At 43.2% G+C, this 22682-nt stretch overlaps 1 protein-coding gene across 4 annotated transcripts in view; it reads right to left on the bottom strand.

Annotated features, from left to right (window-relative positions):
* Nucleotides 1-3447: 3447 nt before the first annotated feature.
* Nucleotides 3448-22682, bottom strand: part of si:ch211-194b1.1 (protein Wiz) — a 33462-nt gene continuing 14227 nt past the window's right edge. For 2 of the 4 annotated variants that reach the window (XM_039610984.1, XM_039610985.1), the window contains exons 8-18: nucleotides 21688-22098; nucleotides 19597-19746; nucleotides 18447-18983; nucleotides 17911-18366; nucleotides 17316-17819; nucleotides 14961-15536; nucleotides 14647-14858; nucleotides 8384-8684; nucleotides 7874-8039; nucleotides 7059-7430; nucleotides 3448-6972 (exon numbers count right to left, since the gene is read on the bottom strand). In XM_039610984.1, the coding sequence (XP_039466918.1) occupies nucleotides 6963-6972; nucleotides 7059-7430; nucleotides 7874-8039; nucleotides 8384-8684; nucleotides 14647-14858; nucleotides 14961-15536; nucleotides 17316-17819; nucleotides 17911-18366; nucleotides 18447-18983; nucleotides 19597-19746; nucleotides 21688-22098 (3695 nt within the window). In that variant the 3' untranslated portion in view covers nucleotides 3448-6962. Of the gene's footprint in view, nucleotides 6973-7058; nucleotides 7431-7873; nucleotides 8086-8383; nucleotides 8685-14646; nucleotides 14859-14960; nucleotides 15537-17315; nucleotides 17820-17910; nucleotides 18367-18446; nucleotides 18984-19596; nucleotides 19747-21687; nucleotides 22099-22682 lie in introns of those variants that run through there. The other 2 variants (XM_039610986.1, XM_039610987.1) reach the window with 2 other exon arrangements.

Genomic DNA, 22682 nt, shown 5'->3' with positions numbered 1-22682 from the left:
CAGAAAAAAATATTCTTGTATGAGGATTTTGTGACAGATTTACATGTGTACATTTTTGTCCACAAAGGTGTCGAAAGGGTGCAAAATGCATCAACACAGTATGGATAACATGTAAGAGTAAAAGACACTGGATTTCAAACATTTTGCTAAAAAGATTCCCTCAAACCTTCATGCCACCAGCTGTAGTACAGCCAAAATGATCACCAAATTAAAATAAATGTACAAAAACACCCGAGGAGGGCGTAGGGGCTACGAATGTTTGCCAATAAGCTCAGGGAGGAGACAAATGACCCTGCAGGACAGACACGGACTAAATGTTCTGTGCTTCCTGGATCGATGTTTGTTAGCCACATTCATGTCTTCAAGTGAAATCAATGATGTTAATTAATGATGAGTACCCCAGAATGATCTCAGACATGTTATATTTTTCCACTTTCTGACTTGATCAGCACACAATGGATCTCTTTACAGGGATTTTAACAAACACAGGACCCAATATTTCAAGCAACAGCAGAATAAATCAGCAGCTAGCTGTTGAGCACATGTTGTAGGAGTATAAATACACAGCACTCTCCTAATGATCCAGGCATCTGAAAAAGTATCCTGTGAAGGATTTGCAGTTTTTTTTTTTTAAGGGGGTGTTGAACAGGGGGTGACAAAACTCTCCCGCAGGCTTCACCGGGGTAGAGACCAGATGATTCATATCATTTTCATACTCCTCAAAAAATGCAGTGACCCTCTGAATGGAGACGCGGTCATCCTGGAGGAGATCATTTCCATCAAGATAGAAACGTTTCATCACAGAATAAACAAACTCAGAGTAACTGTATTCATGAACAGTGACCCTTTTCTCTAAATGAACTTGAGTGACAAAATAAATTGACAGCTAGCAACAAAAAATATTGCTGCATGAGGATTTTATGGCAGATTTTGTGGACATTTTTGCCCATGAAGGTTTCAGAATTTGAGGAGGGCACACGGGCTAGCCTTGTTAGGCTTTTTCTGCACTTTACCAGTAAGTAACAACAGTTTTGTCTTAAGATTGGATTGCATTTTTACTTGTATTTGAAAAGCATTGCTTCTACTGACAAACACAGGAAGAAATATTACTCAGTTCTCTACTTCCCATCAACTCCAGTATAGATTTTTAGCATCTCTTTTGAGTCACTCTCACTGTTCTCATTGTCTTGTTTTACCTGCAGCAGGAAGCCATTATCTGTAAAATTGCTCTATTTACTGCTACTTCTTCAGCATCAAACCACAGACTGACTGAGTCAGCATCAGAGTTTGGTGTAGCTGAAAGCATAAACTGTTTCTCTCACACTGGTGAAGACCCAAAACAGGGTTTATAAAAAAAAGAGTGAAAGAAATAAATGTTAGCTGGTATGTCAAAAATAAACAAGCATAAACAGGGATGTATTTAGACTGCTAGATCAACTCACCATGTACATGGAAAACCCGATCTGCAAAGCTCTCTGATGTGGCTATGTATTTGGGAGACGGATGCTTGGCGTTCATTGAGAGGCATGTTTATCACTTGGGAAATAAAAGCCCAATATTCACTCTCCTTTAGCTGCTGAGTGCTCTGCTTTGTTCAACAGCTCGTTGCTACATTGTTTTTGTTGCTACTGGATAAAAGATGCTAAAGTGCTATTAAGTGCTCCGCAGAGCTACGGGAACTGTGAAGCTGAGTGCAGGTAAACTTTTTCACACAGCACACAGTCAGAGTGCCACCTCTATCAGTTCTAAGATTGTAAGTATCAGGACATAAAAACAATCTGGTCCTTAGCAGGTTCTAAAATGAGTTAGGTGCAACCTCGGGTGAACAACAACACGACATATTACACTGTGTCATCATTTATTGAACAAAATCAAAGCCATAATGCAGAAGCAGTGTGTGACAAACTAAATGCACCTTTACTGCTTCCACGGGAATTAAGAGCAAGTAGCAGTCAGAGGTCAGCGCTGCCGGTCAGATGCACTTGATCAATTGATCATTAGGAGTTGATCAATTAATCACTTCGGCAGCGACCTTAGAAAAGCAATCGTAGCTGCTCGTCAGTCTAGGAAGGGTTCTGAGCCCATTTCCAAATAATTTCAAGTCCATTATTCGATAGTAAGGAAGATTATTCACAAGTGGAAAAGATTCGGGACACTTTCCAATCTTCCCTGAAAAGCACATCCACTGTGAATTCACCCCGAGGTCATACCATGCAATGCCTAGAGAATCTGCAAATAACCCAAGACCTACATCTCAGACTCTACGGGCCTTAGTTAGCATGTTAAAAGTTCATGAGAGTAAAAAGAAGAGAAAAGCACTGAATAAGTATGGCTTGTCTGGAAGGGATACCAGGAGAAAGACTCTTCTTCCTAAAAAGAACATGGTTTAGGTTGGCAAAGCAGCATCTGAACAAACACAAAGGTAGTGAAGGGGTGACGATTTGGGTTTGTTTTGCACCCACAGGACCTGGGCATCTTGCAGTCAACGAGTCCAGCATGAACTCCTCCGTATACCAAAGTAATCTGGAGTCAAATAACAGCTAAAACTGGACTGAAACAAGGTCATGGAACAGGAAACTGATCCTGAGCACAGCAGCAAATCTACAACAAAGTGGCTGAAAAAGAAAAGAAGCTTAGTGCTGCAATGGTCAAGTCAAAGTCGACCTGAGTTGGATCTTAAGAGAGCTATCAATAAATGAATTCCTGCAAACCCGTAAAGAAAATTCCTTCACCGTGATGTGAGAGACTCGTAAAGTCATACAGAAAACAAGTACTTCAAGATCTCGCTGCTAAAGCTGATTCTTCAGGCAGCTGGATCAGGAGCTTTTGCACACGCTGCTTTTGCATTTTGGTTTATTTTGTTTATTTTTTTTTGAAGAATAACACACATTGTATGTCATCTGTTGACATTAATCTGAAGAAGTGGATAGTTTTCACTATATTGTGTTATAGCTTTTTTCTTTTTATTAACATCGGTCCCATGTATGATGGAGAAATTAGAGCATGCACAAATGTGTCCGCTTCCCCTTTTCACTTTACTCGATTTCCTTTCTGTAAGCTGCCATGATCAAAAACCCCCAGAGCAGCTCAGTGTTTAGTTTTAGTTCTTTTCCAGGGGTAAGAATGAAAATTGAAGGCTGTGTATCGACGCCTGCTGAAGCCGTGGCGTTTTGATCCTGATCACCGTTCTCAAGTAACTTTGCTGTTTTATTATTTACGCTCTGTGATTTAGACAGAGATCATTGAAACACTGCTAACTAATATTCCCTCCTGCCACCTACAGCTGGGGTGCATGCCAAACCTGCTTCAAATGAATGCAAACTGGAGCTTGTATTCTAGCTCCCCCTAGCGGTTTGATAAAACAATTAACCAAAAGCTTTGGACACAGCCGTCAAAAATCATCGCCGTGTGACGCAACAACGTAACAATAAAGACAAAGATTCGGTGTCTGAAACTGAAATCACATTTATTGTTTGTTCTGGAGTTGATTTACTTAAAACTTAACCCTTTGTGTACAGTACAGTTCTTTTCTCGACTGCATCTTTTTCTTCTCAGTTAACATCGTCATCTATCTTTTTTTAATTAACACTCACACACACGCACGCGCACTCACACACACGCGCACACACAAAACAGCCAGTTACACCAGCTGAGGCTTAATCGGGTGATCTTAAAAGGGAACTAATAATGCACCGGTCTCCAATTCACACCTCACACAGCAGTGCAGCCACAAACCTGCAGGAGGCAACAGTGTCTATTACTCTGTGAATGCAGACAGGAAGAATTATATCTCACCTTGCAAAGTGGTCCCCTTTAAGGCCCGCTTATTAGAGTCCTTTTGATACCAGGACGTGACAATCATATTAAAAGGTCTTCCTCGCGTTCAGTCACTCAACCAGCTCCCGACCTACAACGCACTCGCCAGCACCAAAAGTTTCAGCTTGGAGAGACTAACAGATAAAATAAAAAATACTCTAAGATTCACCTTGCAGGACTGCAAATACAGAAATGCACAGAGCAATAAAAAATACATAGCATCAAATGTTGAAATCAAATCACAATAGAGGAATTAAGATCACTTAATTTTTAAACTACCTCGCTAATAGAACTGCCGACGGCTCTACTAGCATCAACAGTTTCTTAAGTACATGTAGTTACTGTATATAGTATGCATCTATACTCCATAAAAGGGTTAAGGGTATCGTTTGGATCAAACAGTCATGTTTCAAACATGGGCAACACTGGAACAAACTCTAAAAGGTTGCCCGCCTACATGGACCCTTTGAGTTACCGCTTCGGTTCAAGGTTGATATGAGAGAGACTATAGACCTCCGATCCTCAGGAGGCCGAGGTCGACTGCGTTTCTGCATTTGGACTGAGGGCTGACGGGTCTCCAGAGCCCTGCTTTGTAATCAAGTTTGGCTTGTGTTCACGTTTAATTGGAAAAATCTAACCCCCACGGAAACGAGAAGCCGCTTCAGCAGCCCGAGTCTTTAAAACTGGGGGAGCGAACGGCACGTACGGTGGATGCAGATCCACCGTTGGTTCGGTCCATTGTTCTGCGTGGGGGGCCCTGGGGGAACCCGGTAGCTGTGCAGAGTTTCCTCCACCATCAGGTCCAATGTAAACAGCTTTTACAGAGGCAAGACAGGGAAGTAAACAGGCTCTTTGGCACATCCTAACAAGACGATGGATGCATGTAAGTCCAGACAGGCTCCCACATTTAGTTCGTTTTGACCTTAATGAGGTGTCTTTGTATCGAGCGCGTTTACGTCTGTCTCTCTCTCTTTCTCTTTTAAAATGGGGAAACGAATGCACATTTGCTCTGTATGTACACCGACATACAAACGAACGCGCTGGCATAAAAGCGCACCGCCGGCCTATTTCAAAAACATTCCTAAGTTATACTCTAGCTTTTAAATGACCTAGCTTACCACATTCAGAAGCAACATAATAAATAAATAATTTGGGTTACATTGAAAAAGGCAGGTAGAAAATGGCAACACTGTGAATGGAGATGTGTAACCTTGAACACTGTGGCCTCACGTCCCCAAGATTAAAAAGCAACTGCAGCCCTATCTGTTGAAAACAGCAGGCTGTGGAGTTGTAACATCGTGGAAGATAAAACTGTTACTGGATTTGTATTACGGGCCTGTGTTTGATTTGAGTATGAATGTGTGCGTATAAGGTTTTGACAGGTGCTTTAAGCTACATTCAAGTGAAACATATATTTTGGGGAGAGTATTACTTCATAGAGTAAAGAGTTTCCCTTTTTGGGGTGTGCTTCCACTTTTTGTTCCTTCAGTCAGTCGGAATGCGTCTTTGTCAGTCCGCATTAGGGATGCACTGACTCCGGGACCTTACAGGTAGCATTTTATCTAATTTTGTATGTTTTTGTTGTTCTTGGACAGGGGTCGCACACCTGTGGCTCTTTTGCTCATTTCCTATGACTAATTTTTTAAATTTGGCGCCTGAACAATATAGGATTTCTAAGACCAACACCGGTACTAATATTCGGTGCTTTAAAAACTCGAATTTTTGTGCTTTCAGATGCACGAAACATAAGCAGATTTGTCTAACATTTGTTATGTGCAATTATTTCTTTGCCCTGCCCGACTCATCGCATCAGCTGGTTGTTGTTTTTGTGGAGTTCTATACATTGTAGCCAACAGTGAAGTTGCAGAGTGCCCTCTGGTGGCCAAACTGTGCAACACTCATAACATTCATAACATGAAGGGTGTTTTTCCCATCTCATCTTTAGTTTCATTTTCATTTATTGGTTGTTATAAAGGCCAATATAGATATATTAGATATATTATAAATCTATCAGGAAATAGAAGGCTCAACTGGCTGATATCAGTGGGCTCAAGTTTAAATTTTGTATTTATTAGCGGATATCGTGATATCTGCACAATAGGTCAGTAAAGGTTGCAGACCCCCGTTCTAGGAGAACAAAGAAATATATATTAATTGACTTTTCAATATTTCCAATATTTGTTACCTTAACTTTACTATCCGGAATATTTATTCAAACTATGCCTAAAAATTTAGTTTATTGAACATTTTCTGATGGATAAACTGAAAATAAAATGCACTTGGGGGAAAAACCCCACAGCTGAGCCAGTCAACCAGAAAAATTTGCCTCCTACGTGATGCTGGCAATGTTTCCCATCTTTTACCTGTGGTCAATTCAAACCACAATATTTCAAAAATCAGGCACAGTTTGAAATTTTTATTTTAAAAATTTAGTGACTTTAGTCTGGTTTTCCCATGCTGTGTCCCTTTAATCACAACAGGTAAATGTCACCCACCGATACCTGTAAATCCCATCTTATTTGCCAGCAGATATCGTTCAACGAGGCCAATATCAACCAATATCAGTGTTAGGCCCACATATCGGTGCATCCCTATTTCATATTAACCTATTCAAATTGTATCATTAAGTGCTGCGTGTCCACATTAAAAGTGCCTTTATTAACACTAAGTGTTATCACATGTTTAAAGTCTAAACCGCAAGACTAGCATGATTAGAACTGTCGCTTAATCTCAGTCAGGACCTTTGGATAAGAGACTAAGTCAAAGCTACCAACGTGCTGGTAGAAATGGTCAAAATCTCACAGGTCTTTTAATGCGCTGTTCATAAGTAGAAGATTGGAGGGGAAGTTGTAGTAGACAAGGTGTTAAAGTTTAATAAAGGGCTATATTAAACCCTAAATCGCCCAGTGAATGAGAGAGGTACAGTAACGATCCACATCTGAACATTCAATATAAACAAGGCAAACACAAACATTAGTCCATCTCTCCTTATAACCTTGGACATTTCCCGTAATCACCCATCCCTGGTGTGCAGATAAGCCAGTGGAGCTTCGTTCTCATGGCAACGGGACTTAGTAACAGTCTAGAAAGCTGCTTCAAAAGGTGCTTGGGGCTCAGAGGGCTCTTTGGGAGGGAGAATGCTCCTCCTAAACACCACTTTGTGAAGGCCAAAGGACAGAAACGGGTGAACAAGTAGAAACTGGAAGAAATAAAATGAGTACAGGTGATGGATGTGAGCTTACGCTGTCTGGGTGGGGAGAGGAATAGGAGTTGGAGTTAGGGTTGGCTGCTCCTCTGAGACTTGAACTATCTCTGTGGCAGTGATGGCAGGAGCGCACTCGGCCGCGGGCGAGGGGGAGCGGCTCTTGGGAGTCGTGTTGCTGTTTGAGGTGGAAGTGAGAGCCGGTGCGGTAGAGGTGGTTCTGGAGGTAGAGGTGGAGGCTGGGACAGAGGCCTGGACCGGCGCTGGATCGTCAGCTAGGGCAGGTGGTTCGGTGGCTGTTGCTTTGGCAGCAGCGGGCTTGTTGTAGTTCATCTTGAGAATGTGCTGCTGGAGGTGTCTGATCCAGTCCTCTTGCACCGACAGCGGACCGTGGAACTCTACCTCACAGAATCTGATGAACAAAAACACTTTTTAGGCTGGAAATTATCACTTACGGTGTTACCGATAGCCAGTAAAACGACTGCAACTACTTATGCTCTAACACAAAGAGATAAAACACAATCTGATGCCGTTAAGCCAGATTCTCTGTCTCTCAGGGGTTTCTCATTCTGCCACTTGTGCTGCAGCTATATCAGAACTTAAGCGCTCATTCATGTTCCCTGAAAATCCCAAATGGTTCACTCTTCTCAATATAGTGCATTAGCAACTAAAAGTGGAGTACTGCTCGGCAGGGCGTGGGAACAGGGATTGCTGCTTGGGGGATTAACAGACTATTTAAAACATAGGCAGACAGTCCTATTAATGCTACAGTCTCCAAATTTCTAATGCTAAGAGCCCTGGACAGTTTCTCCTGGGTCCTGGAAAGCTATATCCCAAGACACAAGTTTCACATACCGGCACTTCAGGGTGTAGAACTTGCCCACCACTTTGACAAGCGGGTAGGAGGGTGGTTTGGGCACCAGGGCGGGGACGGTGCCTGTGCGCGGGGGCTTAGGAGGGCCACTATCCCTCTCTGTTCCGTCCGGGCAAGATGGGTGCTTCAATGGCCGACGCTCAAAACCTGAGCAAGAGGAGGAGGTAACAAACGAGGTTGGTGCAAAGTAGAGCTGCACCAAAACGCTTCAATGTCAGTATAGCTTAGAGGCAATTCAGTCATTTAAAGTCAAAAGAGGTTCAGTTTTCTGCCTAAACCTAAAAGATGTATAACATTGTTGTATTTCCTTAACAATATAATGTAAAATGGTTAAACACTGACTGAAAAAAGGGAAAAATTAGGGTAATTTCGCCTGTCAAGGGCTTGTTAATGCCAGTATTAACAACTGATTTTTTGAGAATATATAATACATTGTATATGTATGCACCTATGTCACTGAGAGCCAAGACATATGCTCTATCCTCACGTACCTCTAGGCAGGCGGACATTGAGCTCACTGCGCGCCACCTGTGCTTGAAGCGGGTGGCCGCTGCCGAGCCGCGAGAGACTGGGACTGCTGCGACCAGCCCTGATGGGAGCACCCTGGAAGTTGGTACCAGTTTCTTCCTCTGCAGTCTTGGAAGAGCCCTGGCTGACCTCATGGCTCAGTGGACGCACCAGGCTGACAGCCAAAGAAGAAGACCACTGAGAGGAGGAGGAGGAAGAGGAAGCCTTCTGCGATGAGATGGGGAGGATATGATCAGAATCCGCAGTGAGCGGTGAGCTGCTCTTCTGGAACATGGAAAAAATGAGTGATCCTATCAGCAGTAAATTACAAAAAGACTGGCGAGTCCTGGTATACTTGGTTACCATGTAAACGGAAACACTGGCACATTAACAAAAGTAAATAAAAACCCAAATAAGACTTTGAATTTCTTCCTATATACCAATAAGGCATATCTACAGAGTAAATATGTAACTTGGAAGCTAGAGTTAGCTTAGTTTTAAGCAAAAAAGTCGAAAAACGGTTAGCTAGGCTGGCTCTATCCAAAGGTAACAAAATCTACCACCAGTTCCTCTAAAGCTCATTACTTACTAATTAAAATGTTATGTGACTTTTTTTGAAGTCATTTTGGGGAAGATATCTGCTAACAATTTCCTGGCCCGGTGTTGGGACTGACTTGCTAATTTAAGCTAGCCAGGAAGTAGCATTAGCCTCCTATTTAGTGCAGAGACAGTATTTAAACTACTATAATTTTTGTTGTTTTATCTTCACTTTCTTTAATTTAAGTGGGTTTATATCATCATCATCTGTGTATCTTTTTTCTGTAGATTAAGTTTATATTGCTATAAGGAGAACTGTGCTGTAATTAGCCCCTTTCAAGTACACAGCACCCATATTGGTGGGGTTCATAAGTACCTGGACACAAATTATTCTCAGCAGCTGTTAATCAACACAAAGTTAGTTAAAAGATGGTCACCTGTGTCTGAGAGGTATGTGGTGACATTTAGATTAATACTGACTTTGTCTCTTCATAATCTCACAAGTTCTGCATTTATCATTACATCAATTCTAACAAGATTCCCAGGACCACTGGCTGATCCACCTCTCAGTGTCAGATTTCTTAAGGACTTCAGCTTCAGCTATAGGTTGTTTTTTTAAGGCCCACTACATTTGTCCTCCAGTTGTCCAGTTTAATGAATTTAAGAACACACAGTTTTAGCCTAATTATTTAGGGGGTTCACCTTCTTGGTGCAAAAATACAATTTTATGTCTCTCAGTTTGATTATACATCTTTGACATTTTTAATAGATTCAGTTAAATAATGGGGCAAATTTTGTTTTTTGCAACAGGTAGTTGGTTCTTTGCTAAGATGTCCGTTATGTGTAGACACAACACTGGTTCATCCCTCGAGCTGGTCAACAAAGACAAGTTCAAAGACCTTCAGAAAGCCTGGAGAACTACTGGACTCCTTGGAAGCAAGATACATAGAAATGAGGCGGTGGCTCAAGACTTTTTCACAGAATGTTTGAACCCCTAAAATCTGAGCACTACATGTTAAAAGGGTTTTATCTCCCACACAGTTCTTTCAGTTCTTATGCAAAAAATGTGTAATTGTCCACATAATTACAATAATTACAGTCTGGACAGTGCATCTAACTACAACCAATCTAGTTGTGTTAATGAATTAGGCAGCTGTAACAGAAAAGATTCTCTCTACTTATTTTAAAATTACCACATTACAGACTATATATCCAGCTGTTCCTGCTGACCTTTCTCTCACACCTGTCATCTATGAAGCACTAATTAGAAGTCTGATTAAAATACAAGCACTCAGAAATTAACAGACCCTCCAATGAGCTTTACAAAGCAAATGGATGAAAAAATCTGAATAATAAGGAAGCCCAAAGATCTGCAGACATAAATGGACCTAATTTGCACTTCTATTGGCACCTATGCATCAGTTGCAGTGCTGTCACATGTGGCACAAGTAATTGGGATCTATAGCTGAGCTGAGCTGAGCATCAGACTCACTCTAATAACGTGGATAACTGCAGATATGGACAACATTCAAAACTCACTGATGGGAGTTTCAACCATCAGTGAAAACCACAAACCTAGCCATTGTTGTTTTGGAGACCAACAAAAAAGTTAACACTTTATAACACAGCTCGTGACAATTTCAGTGTATTTTATTTGAAAGTACAATGTAACAATATTTACCTACAAATTCCTTAAAGGTAGGAAGGCCAGAAAAAGGTGGTAACAAGTCAGGTTTTTACAGGAAGAAATTAAATAATTATACTAGTAAGTACATTTAAGTACTACGTATGCAATTATAGGTAGTGCATGAGTAATTTTAAGCATAGCATAACTTAAAGTATTTTACAGAAAAGAAAACAAATTGTGATGTAATGTAAGTACATTTAAGTACTGCAGTAGAAATTTTAAGTGTATAATTTTACTGCAATTTTGGAGAAATGCAAACAATATTTCCCAAACTTACATCGTACATAAGCTGTGTGTTTCAGGGTGAGGGTCCTATTATGGGTGAATTAAGCCACTGTTAAAACTGGCTTTTAAAGAAAAGGAGTGTCTCTTTTCCTGTAAAATAACTGGAAGTAAAGCAACGCCAAGACTCTCCATAATATCACCCGGATGTTGAAAAGTACAGCATTTGATGCGAGACGGGGAAATACTGTGTTTTTCTGCAAACCTACCAAGACATTCTGCAGTTATTAAAACTGCTTACAGAACAATTTGTCTTCTTTCCTATAAAATACCTAAAGTTATACAATACTTTAAATTACTCATGTACTACCTAAAACTATTTACGCAGTACCTAAATTTACTTTCAGTATACTTATTTTTTTGTTTCCTGTAAAAACCTGGCTAAAAAAAACGTATTCCATTGCACTTACCTTTAAATATTTATAGGTGAATATAATTACATTATAATTAAAAAAATAATAATGTGATTAGAAACACATGTGCTAAGTATGTGCTCCGATTTTGTGTTTGTGTGGCAGATACTAGCCAAGATATGCTGTGGCGCATGACGCCAATGAAACTAACTAGCTAACTGGCTTTTAGTTAAATATACTGAAGAGACACGGCCTCTGGGTCTGAAAAGTCAAGCAAATGGGAAAGTGCCTTAAACCTGCATTTTAAATAGGCGCTGGAGGAATGTGCGGCTGCATAATGATTGTAAGTCAGAATGTATAAAAGTCTATTGAGAAAATGACCCTTGATCTATAAGCTCATTAAACGCTTTTCTAATGAGTTTACTGCCGAAATTGCTAGTTTCAGGTTCTGATTCATATACCTCACTGTTCTTGTTGCAAAGTATGCTCCCATTTACAGTAAAACAGACAATAAAGCTGGATATGGGCAGATCCACCCCTCACTTGTGTCATCTAGTCTCAAGGAATACACACTGTTTGCTATAGTGTACGGATACAAAGTCTTGGTAAATAAATACAAACTCAGAAAACACATTTTAATGACGTCAAACTTCCTCTTTTAGAAGAGTAGTCTACCCAACATTTGCCTAAGAAAACGGCACATATACTACGAAGAAAATCTAAGAATCATTCCCCCAAATATCAACAAATCTCCAGCTTTAAATGTCACACAGCTGAGACACCGAAACTAAAGAGGCGACTTCTGCAACAGCACAGTTGGCCTAAGCAGACCTTAAAATCCACGATGATGTACTCGAAGAAACACTGAAGGCTTTGATGGGGCTCTTATGGTCCCCTGACTTAAATCATTGGAAACCTGTCATGCTGTGTACGCAACCGAGCCGAAAAGATCTCCAAGGACGAGTGACTGATCTCTCAATCAAGGACAGACAGGTTTAGCTCGCTACAGAAAGTGTTAGAAAGGCCTCTTTATCGCCCAAAGGGCATTACTGACTAGTGGCAAAACGTTTTGCCAAAACAGCTCCAATTAGATCAGTTATCCCAAATAGTGCCTGGATCAGCAAACTTACTTATATAAGTTATATTGACCTTACTGACTGGTCAGAAAGTGTTGGTCTACATGTCTATAAAAAACAGCTATCATCACAAAAGTTGTCCGAATGTGGGCGTTCAAAACGTGTGCTAATGCAGTATTTCTTCATCCAAGGCAGTCCAGACTCACTGGGTTGATGACACCATTACCGTTTTGGGTTTTTTTTTCCTGTGATACTGGTTAGAATCATTCCAACATATCATACCAGTAAAGTGTAGAACCAGACAAATACTGAATTTCTGGAGCTAGTGTTAACAGAAGCATCGGGGGCGGTGACCCCCATTACAGCCAGCAGCAATGATCACGAACTGAGAGACGGAACAAAAGATGAAACAGACAAATAAGACACAGGCCATACCTTTCCAATATGAAGTCTATACCTGCTTACAAATAGCCATATTTACTCCACTTTAAGGCTTTAAGGAAAGTCTGAGCGCTGTGGTTCATGCATTTAATGTCTACCTACAGTGATGTGTGTCTTGAGCCACCACTCATTTCTTTATGTTTTGTTTCTAAGGAGCCAGACCTTCTTGCAATTTTGTAAAGTGGTCTTGTCCTGGTGTGCAATGAGTCATGTTTTTTAAAGTAGAGCAGATGAACAGTATCTCAAAGTCGTGTCCTTAAGAAACAGAAAAATCCAGCAAAGGCATGACACACGACTTGAGAGATGCATCTAGACTTTTAATTGATCCATCTACTGTTCACTGACGCCTCATCAGAAATGGTCTCGGTGGAAGGGTGACTGTCAAGAAGCCATTCTTAAGGAAGGGAAACAGGGAAGAAAGCTGATGTTATGCCAAATTACACAAGAATCTGAACAAAAACCAGTTTGATAAGAGTGATGAATATTTTTTTGTTCAAATTAACGTTAATATGTATGGAAGAAGTAGTGGAGGCTTGCTTGAACTGCTTGCTTGCTTTACTGAAGGAGTGTGGGATCATTTTGACAGAGAACAGAAGGAAAGGCAGAAACATCCAAAGAAGAGCTTTGAATGTCCTGGAGAACTATTCCTGAGGACTACTTGACAAGAAAGCTGCCTAAATATTACTTAAATATTTACACTGATGCTTGTTAGAATTGTACAAATTCTGATTTTGCCTTATGAATGTTTGCACGTTTCAATATATCACTGCATCTATTTTCCTTTAGCTTTTTAATTTTTTGTATTCTTTGTGTTGTTAAAGCATTGAACCCATTTATGACTGTAAACTGAATGTAGTATATAAAGATGTGTTTTTACTAGTCACTATTAGCTTCAAGCTAACATTAATGGGGTGTTTTTCCCTGTGGATTTTTATCGGTGGATAAAATCTCCCCCCAACACAAAGATGTCACGTTAAAATGAACTGCTCTTTATGTCAAACATATTAAGCAATAAGAAATAAAAGCGACACGTCCTTTCCACTGAAAAGGTCAAATAGCTGCCCGGGTTTATTAGCTCATTAATAATATTAATGGTATTTATATTATTACACCCTTTTTAACCATGACATCAGTCATTACTTAGGCCAATCAAATCCTACAGCGAGGTTGGTTTGACTACGTCTGTATGAAAAAATAATATGATTACAAGGACATTTAAAAGGTAATCCATTTTGTATGTGTGTCACATCACCACTCAGGGAAAAGGTGTGACAGTGACGCAAATGCACCAGAAACTAATTCAGGCGGGGAGGGAAAAAAAGGGGAAAAAAACATACATTTTCTTCTATCAACAGCATGCCATAATTTATCTGAAGATGAAACATAAGCTGCCAGGCACCCTGGTTACTATGGCAACTATCAAGTCAATAGCTGAGTTGTTCTGGCATCTGTCCCCACAGTGATTTTTGCTTGGTGTAAAAGACACAGGATCTACAGTAAGGCTCAAAGCTGCGAGACAACACGTCTGAGGCTTTCCGTGACACAAAATGTCTGTCGTGCCACCAGCTGGGGCTCGTTAGATCTCCGAGCATGACGCCTATTCAAAGACACTGAGAGGAAAGTGAGTGTGTCAGGAAAGTAGCACAGTGGGTTATGATCTCTCGCTGCATAGCTGTGACACTTTTGTCTGAGGCGCGGGCTCCTCCGCTTACAACTTCCAGTTTTTTTGTTTTAAAATCAAATGTTCACAGCAGTCACAACGGGCTTTGAAGTATCACAGGCCTAAAATAAGACCAAGCGGCTCGGCTTGCTGCACTGATCTGAGTTATTCGGCTGAAATGCGTTACCAAAGACTGACTGCCACTCCTCACCTTCTTGAGGGCGGTGCGGTTACCCTGCATGTAGCTGCGGTGCATCTCCAACACCTTTTGCGGCCTGCTGCGCATCCAAGCGCTAAGCGTCTCGATAGGTGATCCATTTACACACCACTCGGTCACGCCAAACTGCCTCAGGTGGGCTCGCGCGTGGCTGGCTAAAGCCTTACGGTTCTCAAAGAAGAAGCCGCACAGCTCACAACTGGGATCTGAAAAATACAGGGAAGGAGTAAAGAGAAGACCTTTTCTTAGCGGATAATGATCGGTATCAGATGAAGTTCAGGGCAAGTGGAAAAAAGACGGCATCTTACCCTGGTGTGCATGCTTGTCTGGGGAAGGTTTTCTTTTGAAGGAGAAATCATGTGGAAGGGATGAGAAAGTCTTAAGCTGATGTGGAGATGAGTGCGCAGTCTCCGCTGACTGGGCCTCCTCAGACAGAGGCCTTTTCCCCAGTGGGGACATCCTGAAAAACTTCCCTGCAGATGGGGTAGCAGATGGGCCCACAGACCCCACACCCTGCTTATGGAGCCTTGACCCTGACTGCAGCAAGCTGAGAGGAGATTTACGGAATTTGGAGGACTGGTAACCCGAAGCGCCCAAACCCTCGGAGCCGCTGGCGCCCCCTGTGCTCTCCCACGAGGGACTGTTTGCTCCTTGGCTCAACTCTTTCTTCACTCCTTGGTCTGACTGCGAGGAGCCACCCACCCCTCTCTTGTGCATAACCTCCCTCAGGGTGTCGATGGGCGAACCATTGACGGACCACTCTGTGATGCCCATCTGTCGCAGGTGGGAGCGGGCGTGGCTAGAAAGGCCTTTGCGATTCTCAAAATATTCCCCGCAGAACTCGCAGCGGATATCCCTCGTAGGCTCCACCTCATGGGCCATGGCTAAAGAGATACCAGGTGAAAATGTGCACTCTATTATCACATACAGTGGATCACACACGACTACCGAATACAGTTATTTTTACCAGGAATACACTACATTTACATGCATTGTTTGTTTAGCATTACATGAGATACACGAGAAGACCTATCCTACTCTAATCTGTACGACAGACTGTAAAGGTGGAAGTAACTGCCAGGTGTCTTAAACTTGTAATTTTTCTAATGACCAGTAGGGGGACATCAGGTTATATGGAAGCCTATGGGCATGACCCATGGCTCACTCGAACTATGACGTCAGCAAACACTTTCCTGATGCGTTTATGGGCAAAATTGACTAGTAGTGCCGTTTTAGTGAATAAAACATGGTGTTAATTTTGTAACCATCGTGTAAAAGGACAATACAGTGGTCCCTCGCTATAACGCGGTTCACTTTTCGCGGCCTCGCTGTTTCGCGGATTTACTTTATGCAACTTTGCATGCTTTTTTTTTTTTACAGTGCATTGTGTTCTGCGTCCTGATCAGCTGTAGACCACTGTCAATCAATCTCCTCCATGCCGTGTCTCCTGCACAGTACCGAATGCGTTCAGCTTGTCAAATTTACATAAATCTTCAATCGCTAGCAGTGTGACTCTGACGTGCTGCACTGTATGTTTGTAAGTTTTCTCCCCAACAAACACAACAATGTTGACGAAACATTTTGCACTGTTACAGACACCTGTGGTAGCACCCAAAAGGCAGAGGGAGATGCTAACCATCGCACAAAAAGTTGGACTTCTGGACATGCTAAAGGAAGGTAGAAGTTACCCTATTTTTCGGACCATAAGGCGCACCGGATTATAAGGTGCATTAAGCGAAACCAAACCATCAGATAAGTCAAACTTTACTCAACTCATTCTTGCTTCCTCTTACTTCCGTACCATTGATTCATTAATGTTGAATTCACTGGCAGCTGCTCTGTTCCCGTGTTCTGGACCTGAAAACAGGGTTTGATCTTTGGTTTCATCCTATAATACTGGATTTATTTTTCTACGAAGGTTTGAACTTTGAGAGTTTAAACAAGAGAGAAAAGTGTGAAAATGTTCATGCCTGTCTGAGAAAAGTGTATAAAGTGTGTAGTGAGGGGTTTTACAGCCTTAAAACATCTATAATAATTGTAAAAAATAAAGTTGGCTACTTTGCGGATTTCAATTATCGCGGGTTATTTTTAGAACGTAACTCCTGCGATAAACGAGGGTCCACTGTAAATCAAGGTTTGCTATCATTTTTGACTGAAAAGTGGTTAGCCCATGAGCACCCAGTGCCATCACACAAAGATGCTGAGGTTGAGGCTTCAAAAAGGACATTGCTAAGTAACTTGTACAGTAGTTAAGACCATCTTTTATATACAGTCTATGCTCTGTAAAACTTACCACATATTCTCAAAAAGGGGGAAAACAGCCTGCATGCCTTAGGCCAAAAGTTAATAATAATTTACCTACTTTTAAAATGTTTGTTTTTTTAATAATTTGTACAAAGAACTAAAATCAGAAATAACAGTTTGTGATTTTATGCTGTTATTTACAGAGATGTTGCTTGACTTGCACCAAGTAGCTGCTGATTGTCTTAAAAAATGCTCCTGACTAAACTGAGGTTAATTCAGTCGGTGAAGCAAACAATAATAAATGATTAATGAATACAAACTAGACATGCCAGTAGGTTTGAAAGTGATTTCCCTTATCTATAAATTATTCCTTTACAATTGTTAAATAAGCACTGAAGACAAAACAGGATTAGAATTACCTAAGTTGAGAGGAAACGCACTGTCAGAGCTCCTCCAGCTAGAGTTGAGAGACTCAGCTGAAAACCCTCCAGATCTCCCCACAGCTCCAGGCGTGGTGACCTCTACCTGCACCGGCTCAGGCTTCAGCTTGAGAATCAGACCGCTAGAAGGCGTCGGTGGAGCCGAGCTCGACTTGGACACGGCGGGCTGAGGACTGGAGGGGCGGGCGAAGGCGAAGGGCAGACGACTGAGGAGAGTAGCTGAAGGAGAAGAGGACACTGAAAGGGGGGAACGGGGCGGTCCTGGAGAAGATGGCGGTGGGGTTTTGAGAGGTTTTAGCGGGAGGGCGCAAGGCAGGCCCCGTCTCGTGATGATCTCCCTCAGGGTGTCGATCGGAGAGCCGTTGACGGACCACTCGGTAATGCCCATCTGACGCAGGTGAGAGCGAGCGTGGCTAGACAGCCCTTTGCGATTCTCAAAATATTCCCCACAGAATTCACAGCCTATCTCCTTTGGAGGTTCACCTTAGGGATGAGAATGTTTGACCCTGCGTTAAACAGAGAAAGCATTATGCCTGTATAAATCGTCTAATTTCATGGATACTACAACACTCACTGTGTGGAAGGGCCATGAGTTCCCCACTACTGAGGCGGAAGACCTGCATGGAAGAGGACTTGAGACGCTTGGCAGGTGGGCCAAGTATAGATGAGGCAGAGGAAGAGGTAGCTTTGGATGTTGATCCACTCCCGGTCGTGGTCACCTTGTAGAGGAGTGATGAAGAGGAAGAGGAGGAGAGTGTCAGCAAGGATGGCTTTGAGGAGGAGAGCGTAGTGGTGGCGAGGCTCCGTGGCTCTGTGTGGTTGTCGAGCTGCAATGCACTGGCTTTGTGCTTAAAGTCATCCGTGTCGATGAGCTGGTTCAGGAGGCTGATGGGAGACCCCTTGGATTCTGAGTACTCCACCCCAAAGTGCCGCAGGTGGGCTCGAGCGTGGCTGGATAAGCCTTTCCGGGTTTCAAACCAGGCGCCGCACAGCTGACAAACAATGTCTTTGTTGGGGTCAACCTCCAGTGCTATGAACAGAAGAAAGAAATGACTAAACATGAAGCAATGAACAGATAAAACAGTCATCAGCTAGGGCAGCAACACTTACTGAGGTTAAGAGGAGCATCATTCTCCTCGGGCGCCCAGAGGGGTTTGGCTGTTGCAATGGGTGCTGAGCCGGATAGGTTAGAGGTCAGGTTTTTTATGCCCCCTGCCTTGTGCTCAGGAGAGCGCAAGGGGGAAGACACAGGTAGTAGAGAGGAAATGGGGGCTTTCTTCACTACCAAGGAAGGGGAGCCGGAGTGAGCCGGAGCTGGAGAGGCGCCCGGAGAAGGTGTAGAGGAGGACGAGGGCGGCACTGCTTTTGCTGCTTTGGCCAAGAGGGACAGAGGGATGGGTTTCTCGTCTAAGTCCATGTCCTCATCTTTTGGGGCAACGGACGGGGAGGGGCTCTCGGCTACGAGCGGCTCCTGAAGAGACGAGCTTATTTTGCGCTCCTTGGCAATCCGGCGAAGGAGCTCGATGGAGGTCCCGCTGCCGTCTGAAACGGTGATGCCCAGCTGGCGCAAGTGAGAGCGGGCGTGGATGGAGAGGCCGCGCCTGGTCTCAAACTGAGCTTCGCACACCTCACACTTCAATTTGTTGTCTGCACAAGTGTGAAAGACGGCATAAGACTGGGTAATAAGCTGTGTCTTACAAATGTTATAAATATTTCAAACCGCTACAGATGACATCGGTTTTTAGGCAGCTTGAGCGCTTACATAGTGCTTTTCTACTCTGCATACAAAGCATCTATACTACGAGCCTTATTCACACACACACACATTCATCATAATCTAACATTCACACTCTGATGAACACACAGGGAGCATCCTAGGGTTCAGTATCTTCCCCAAGGATACTTTGGCATGCAGACTGGAGCAGTCAGGGATTGAACCACCAACCTTCAGATTAGCAGACGACCTGCTCTACTTCCTGAGCGACAGCCACCCCAATTTTAAAACCAGCAGCAGGTGGCACGGGTTATTCTAGAGACCACAGATATCCCAGAATACAAGTAACACAGTACTAGGGGTGCTCTAATTACCCCCTAAAAGATTTGTCTTCCTCTCAGGATTTCCCTTGTGATAACCCCCTCTCTTGTAGCATCTCTGTTACCACTACAGTTTTCCCGCTGACAGCTATGATGAGGCTTGGCTGTAGCAAATCCAATCCCCTGTAAACACTCTGAGGTCAGCATTCCCACATTCCTGCCTCACCCGTGGTGTCTGCATCCTCCCCAGGAGAGAGGCTGTCCGTGTTCACACCGCGCGGCCCCGTTTTCCCAGGGCTTGAGCTCAAACCGTCCAGGGCTGAAAGCTGCTGCAGCTCCTCCTCATCTTCTTCCTCCGCTCCCTCCCCGTCATCGCCTAAAAACACAACCGTATCCGTGTTAAGTGCAGAAAATCCACAGTAATTAGGCTAAGTGATGAATGTCATGACAAATCACATTAAATAGCAGTCTGAGGGATGCATCTCAAAGCTAATTATACATTGGGGAAATAAATAAATAAACTGCATCAAACGCATATGCACGCATTAAATGCATGTATATGTGGATAAAAGAAGAAAAGAATCAGGCTGTGAGCTGAAAAATCAGCTCAGTCCTGTGAGCTCATTGCCCTGTTATTTTCTCACTCCTTGTTACAGCAGCGCATTCTGTGGGGGAAATATGCATAAAAACAATTCAAGTAATGAATCCCTGTCAAGAAAAAAAAAGCCAAGGAACAAAACAAAAAAAGTAATAACTGCACTACAGTATGAAACAAACGCGGCAGTCTTGGTTCCCCGCAGTCAGACATTCCTGGGACAAAAGTGCCATTTTCTGCGACAAATCGGTAAATCAAAAGAGACGTGGAGACAGACAATGCTTTTTGTCTGGTGGGCGGCTCTGCGCTTGTCAGTTCATCTCTTGACTGTAAAAGAGCAGCGATGTGACACCCCGGAACGCAGCGTTATAACACCGTTTATTATGCTAAAGACAACGCCAAATAATCACAGGGCTAATTTCTAAGATCGGAGGCAAAGTGGCAAACGCTAACTTTGTGCCCGTTCGGGCGGAGAGAGAGTGAGCAACCCGACACTTCCAAGTAAAAGTGATACTTCCATTATACTTGGTTGATCCGGATAAGTTGCAATAAGATTACCGGTTACTAACTGCTGCTACTTGGGTCAACAAAGTTACCACGTTTCCCGACTATTCTCGCGGTCAGTTTATTGTAGGGGGAGAGAGAAAAGACATGCACAAATGCATGCACTTGAAGGCACAGCGTGTCCTCTATCAAAAATCAAAGCAAAGTAAAATGGCGAGGATTGGGCAACTGTAGGTAATTTTAGAGATCCTGCAGCATTGGAAATACTGGACGTCATTCGATACGTGTATAATAGAGGGGGGAAAGCACACAGACACACACACTCACACATATATGTATTGAAAAGAAAAAACAAACTGCAACAACAGTATCACAACAAGCAAAATGCATACAATCTATCCCCGCATGCAAAATCAGGAACACCCGAAACAATAACAATGACCCGCTTTATGAGCTTCTGACATGCGTGTCACAGGCTACCTGCACGCGACACTCATTTTCTTTACGCGGTCTCCAACGTGATAAAGAGTTTTTCTTTCTTTCTCTCTCTCTTTCTTTCTTTCTTTTTAATGGCTGTTATCTGGCTACATTGTGACAGAAGATGCGGCGCCAGACGTGCAGTGCAAAGAAGCCGCCGCCGCCGCGCGATCCGAGGGCACGCGGTGCACGGGAATTACGGCGCGCGGTACTCACCGGTCCGCAACCGCAGTGCATCGGACTCCCGGCAGCTGAAGCCAGACAGTTTTTCCGCTATTGTTTGGGTCTGCGGGGAGGTGGAAGCAGCCATTTTGCCCCCATATGCACCGCTAAGCTAAGGCGTGACCAATCGAGTGGAGGCGGAGGTTGGGATAAATGCACCGAGTGCCACATCAACCATGGGCATCAGGGATTCTCTCACTCTTTCCAGCTCTCTCTCACACACACACACACTCGCGCAAAGGCTGATTTTTCTCAGCAGCCACCTGACTCCAACACTTTACACCGAGGACAGGCAGTAACTTCAAAACACATTTCTAACTGCTTTAAAGCTTTATCATGATCTCCTTCTATCTTGGTTTTATGAGGCAACAGAGAGCCAAGCACAAACTTCAAACATGGACAGGTAGTGACCCATCAGAGCCATCAGCAGCCAGCAGATTAATCACACAACCAATAAGTAAGGTCTGTTTATCACATTCCCACTTTTAAAGATGGACCAATAATAGAAACTCAGTCTACCTTTACACTCTTCTGCTCCGTCCTGCTTCTTCCAGGGTTGCGGAGATGCTGAAGGCAGCACATCAGAAACAGCAGCACTCAGGGTCCTTTCGCTTGTCTCCTCCTCCAGCTTTACTTCAACAATTCCCTCCCCTTCATCCTCTAGGTCTTTCTCGTCTTCATCATCGTCCTCGTCCTCCTCCACTGGAGAGCCAGAACTCCGAGGGGGAGCCGTGGGGATTACGAGGTCGGGCCTGCTGGAGAACAGCTCCCTCAAGATGTGGATCGGGGAGATGGTAACATCCCAGTTAGTGATGCCGAAGTCACGGAGGTGGGCCCGAGCGTGGCTCGACAGGCCAGCCCGGGTATCGAAGCCAGCACTACAGAACTCACAGTGCATCACACTGAAAGTGTCCGGGTCAAAGTTGGCAACTACAGGGGAAAGAAGCAATGCAAATGATTGAATGTGAAGTAAGGCACGTCATGCCAGTGGTTCCCAACCTTTTGTTTGTTTGTTTTTTTATTCTGACCCCCACAAATTGATAGAACAGCTTTTCCATTAAAAAAAAAACCCCACACACCACAATGCTGGTGTGTTGGTCTGTTGGTCATTTGCTGAGTTACCACTGTGGTCAAGCCAACCGCAAAAATAACTGCCATGAAACTTCGTATAATCATGGCTCTCAAGAGAACTTTCCTTTAGCACCCCTATCTGGGTGGTCTCAAGTCAAATGCCTCCACCAACTGTTGGGTTACTGTTGGACTTATCTGTATGAACAGATATCTGCATATGAATATGCAGATCAAAGATTAAACTTTCTGGCGTCTGCTTTCTGCTTGTTAAAAAGCAGAATATGAAGGTAAAGAGTCTCTATAAAGAGCGAACGTGGGATTGCATTTATTAAAATGTAATTCCGATCTACTAACCTGGTATACACCTGCAAGATCTTTGAGGTCTGCAGACCAAATGCTCCTAGTTGTCCCAAGGTCCAAATTAAAACACGGAGGAGACCGGG

The sequence above is a fragment of the Oreochromis aureus genome, linkage group 4 (assembly GCF_013358895.1).
Source record: "Oreochromis aureus strain Israel breed Guangdong linkage group 4, ZZ_aureus, whole genome shotgun sequence".
NCBI classification, from domain to species: Eukaryota; Metazoa; Chordata; class Actinopteri; order Cichliformes; family Cichlidae; genus Oreochromis; species Oreochromis aureus.
This window is presented reverse-complemented; position numbering and strand designations above follow the sequence as displayed.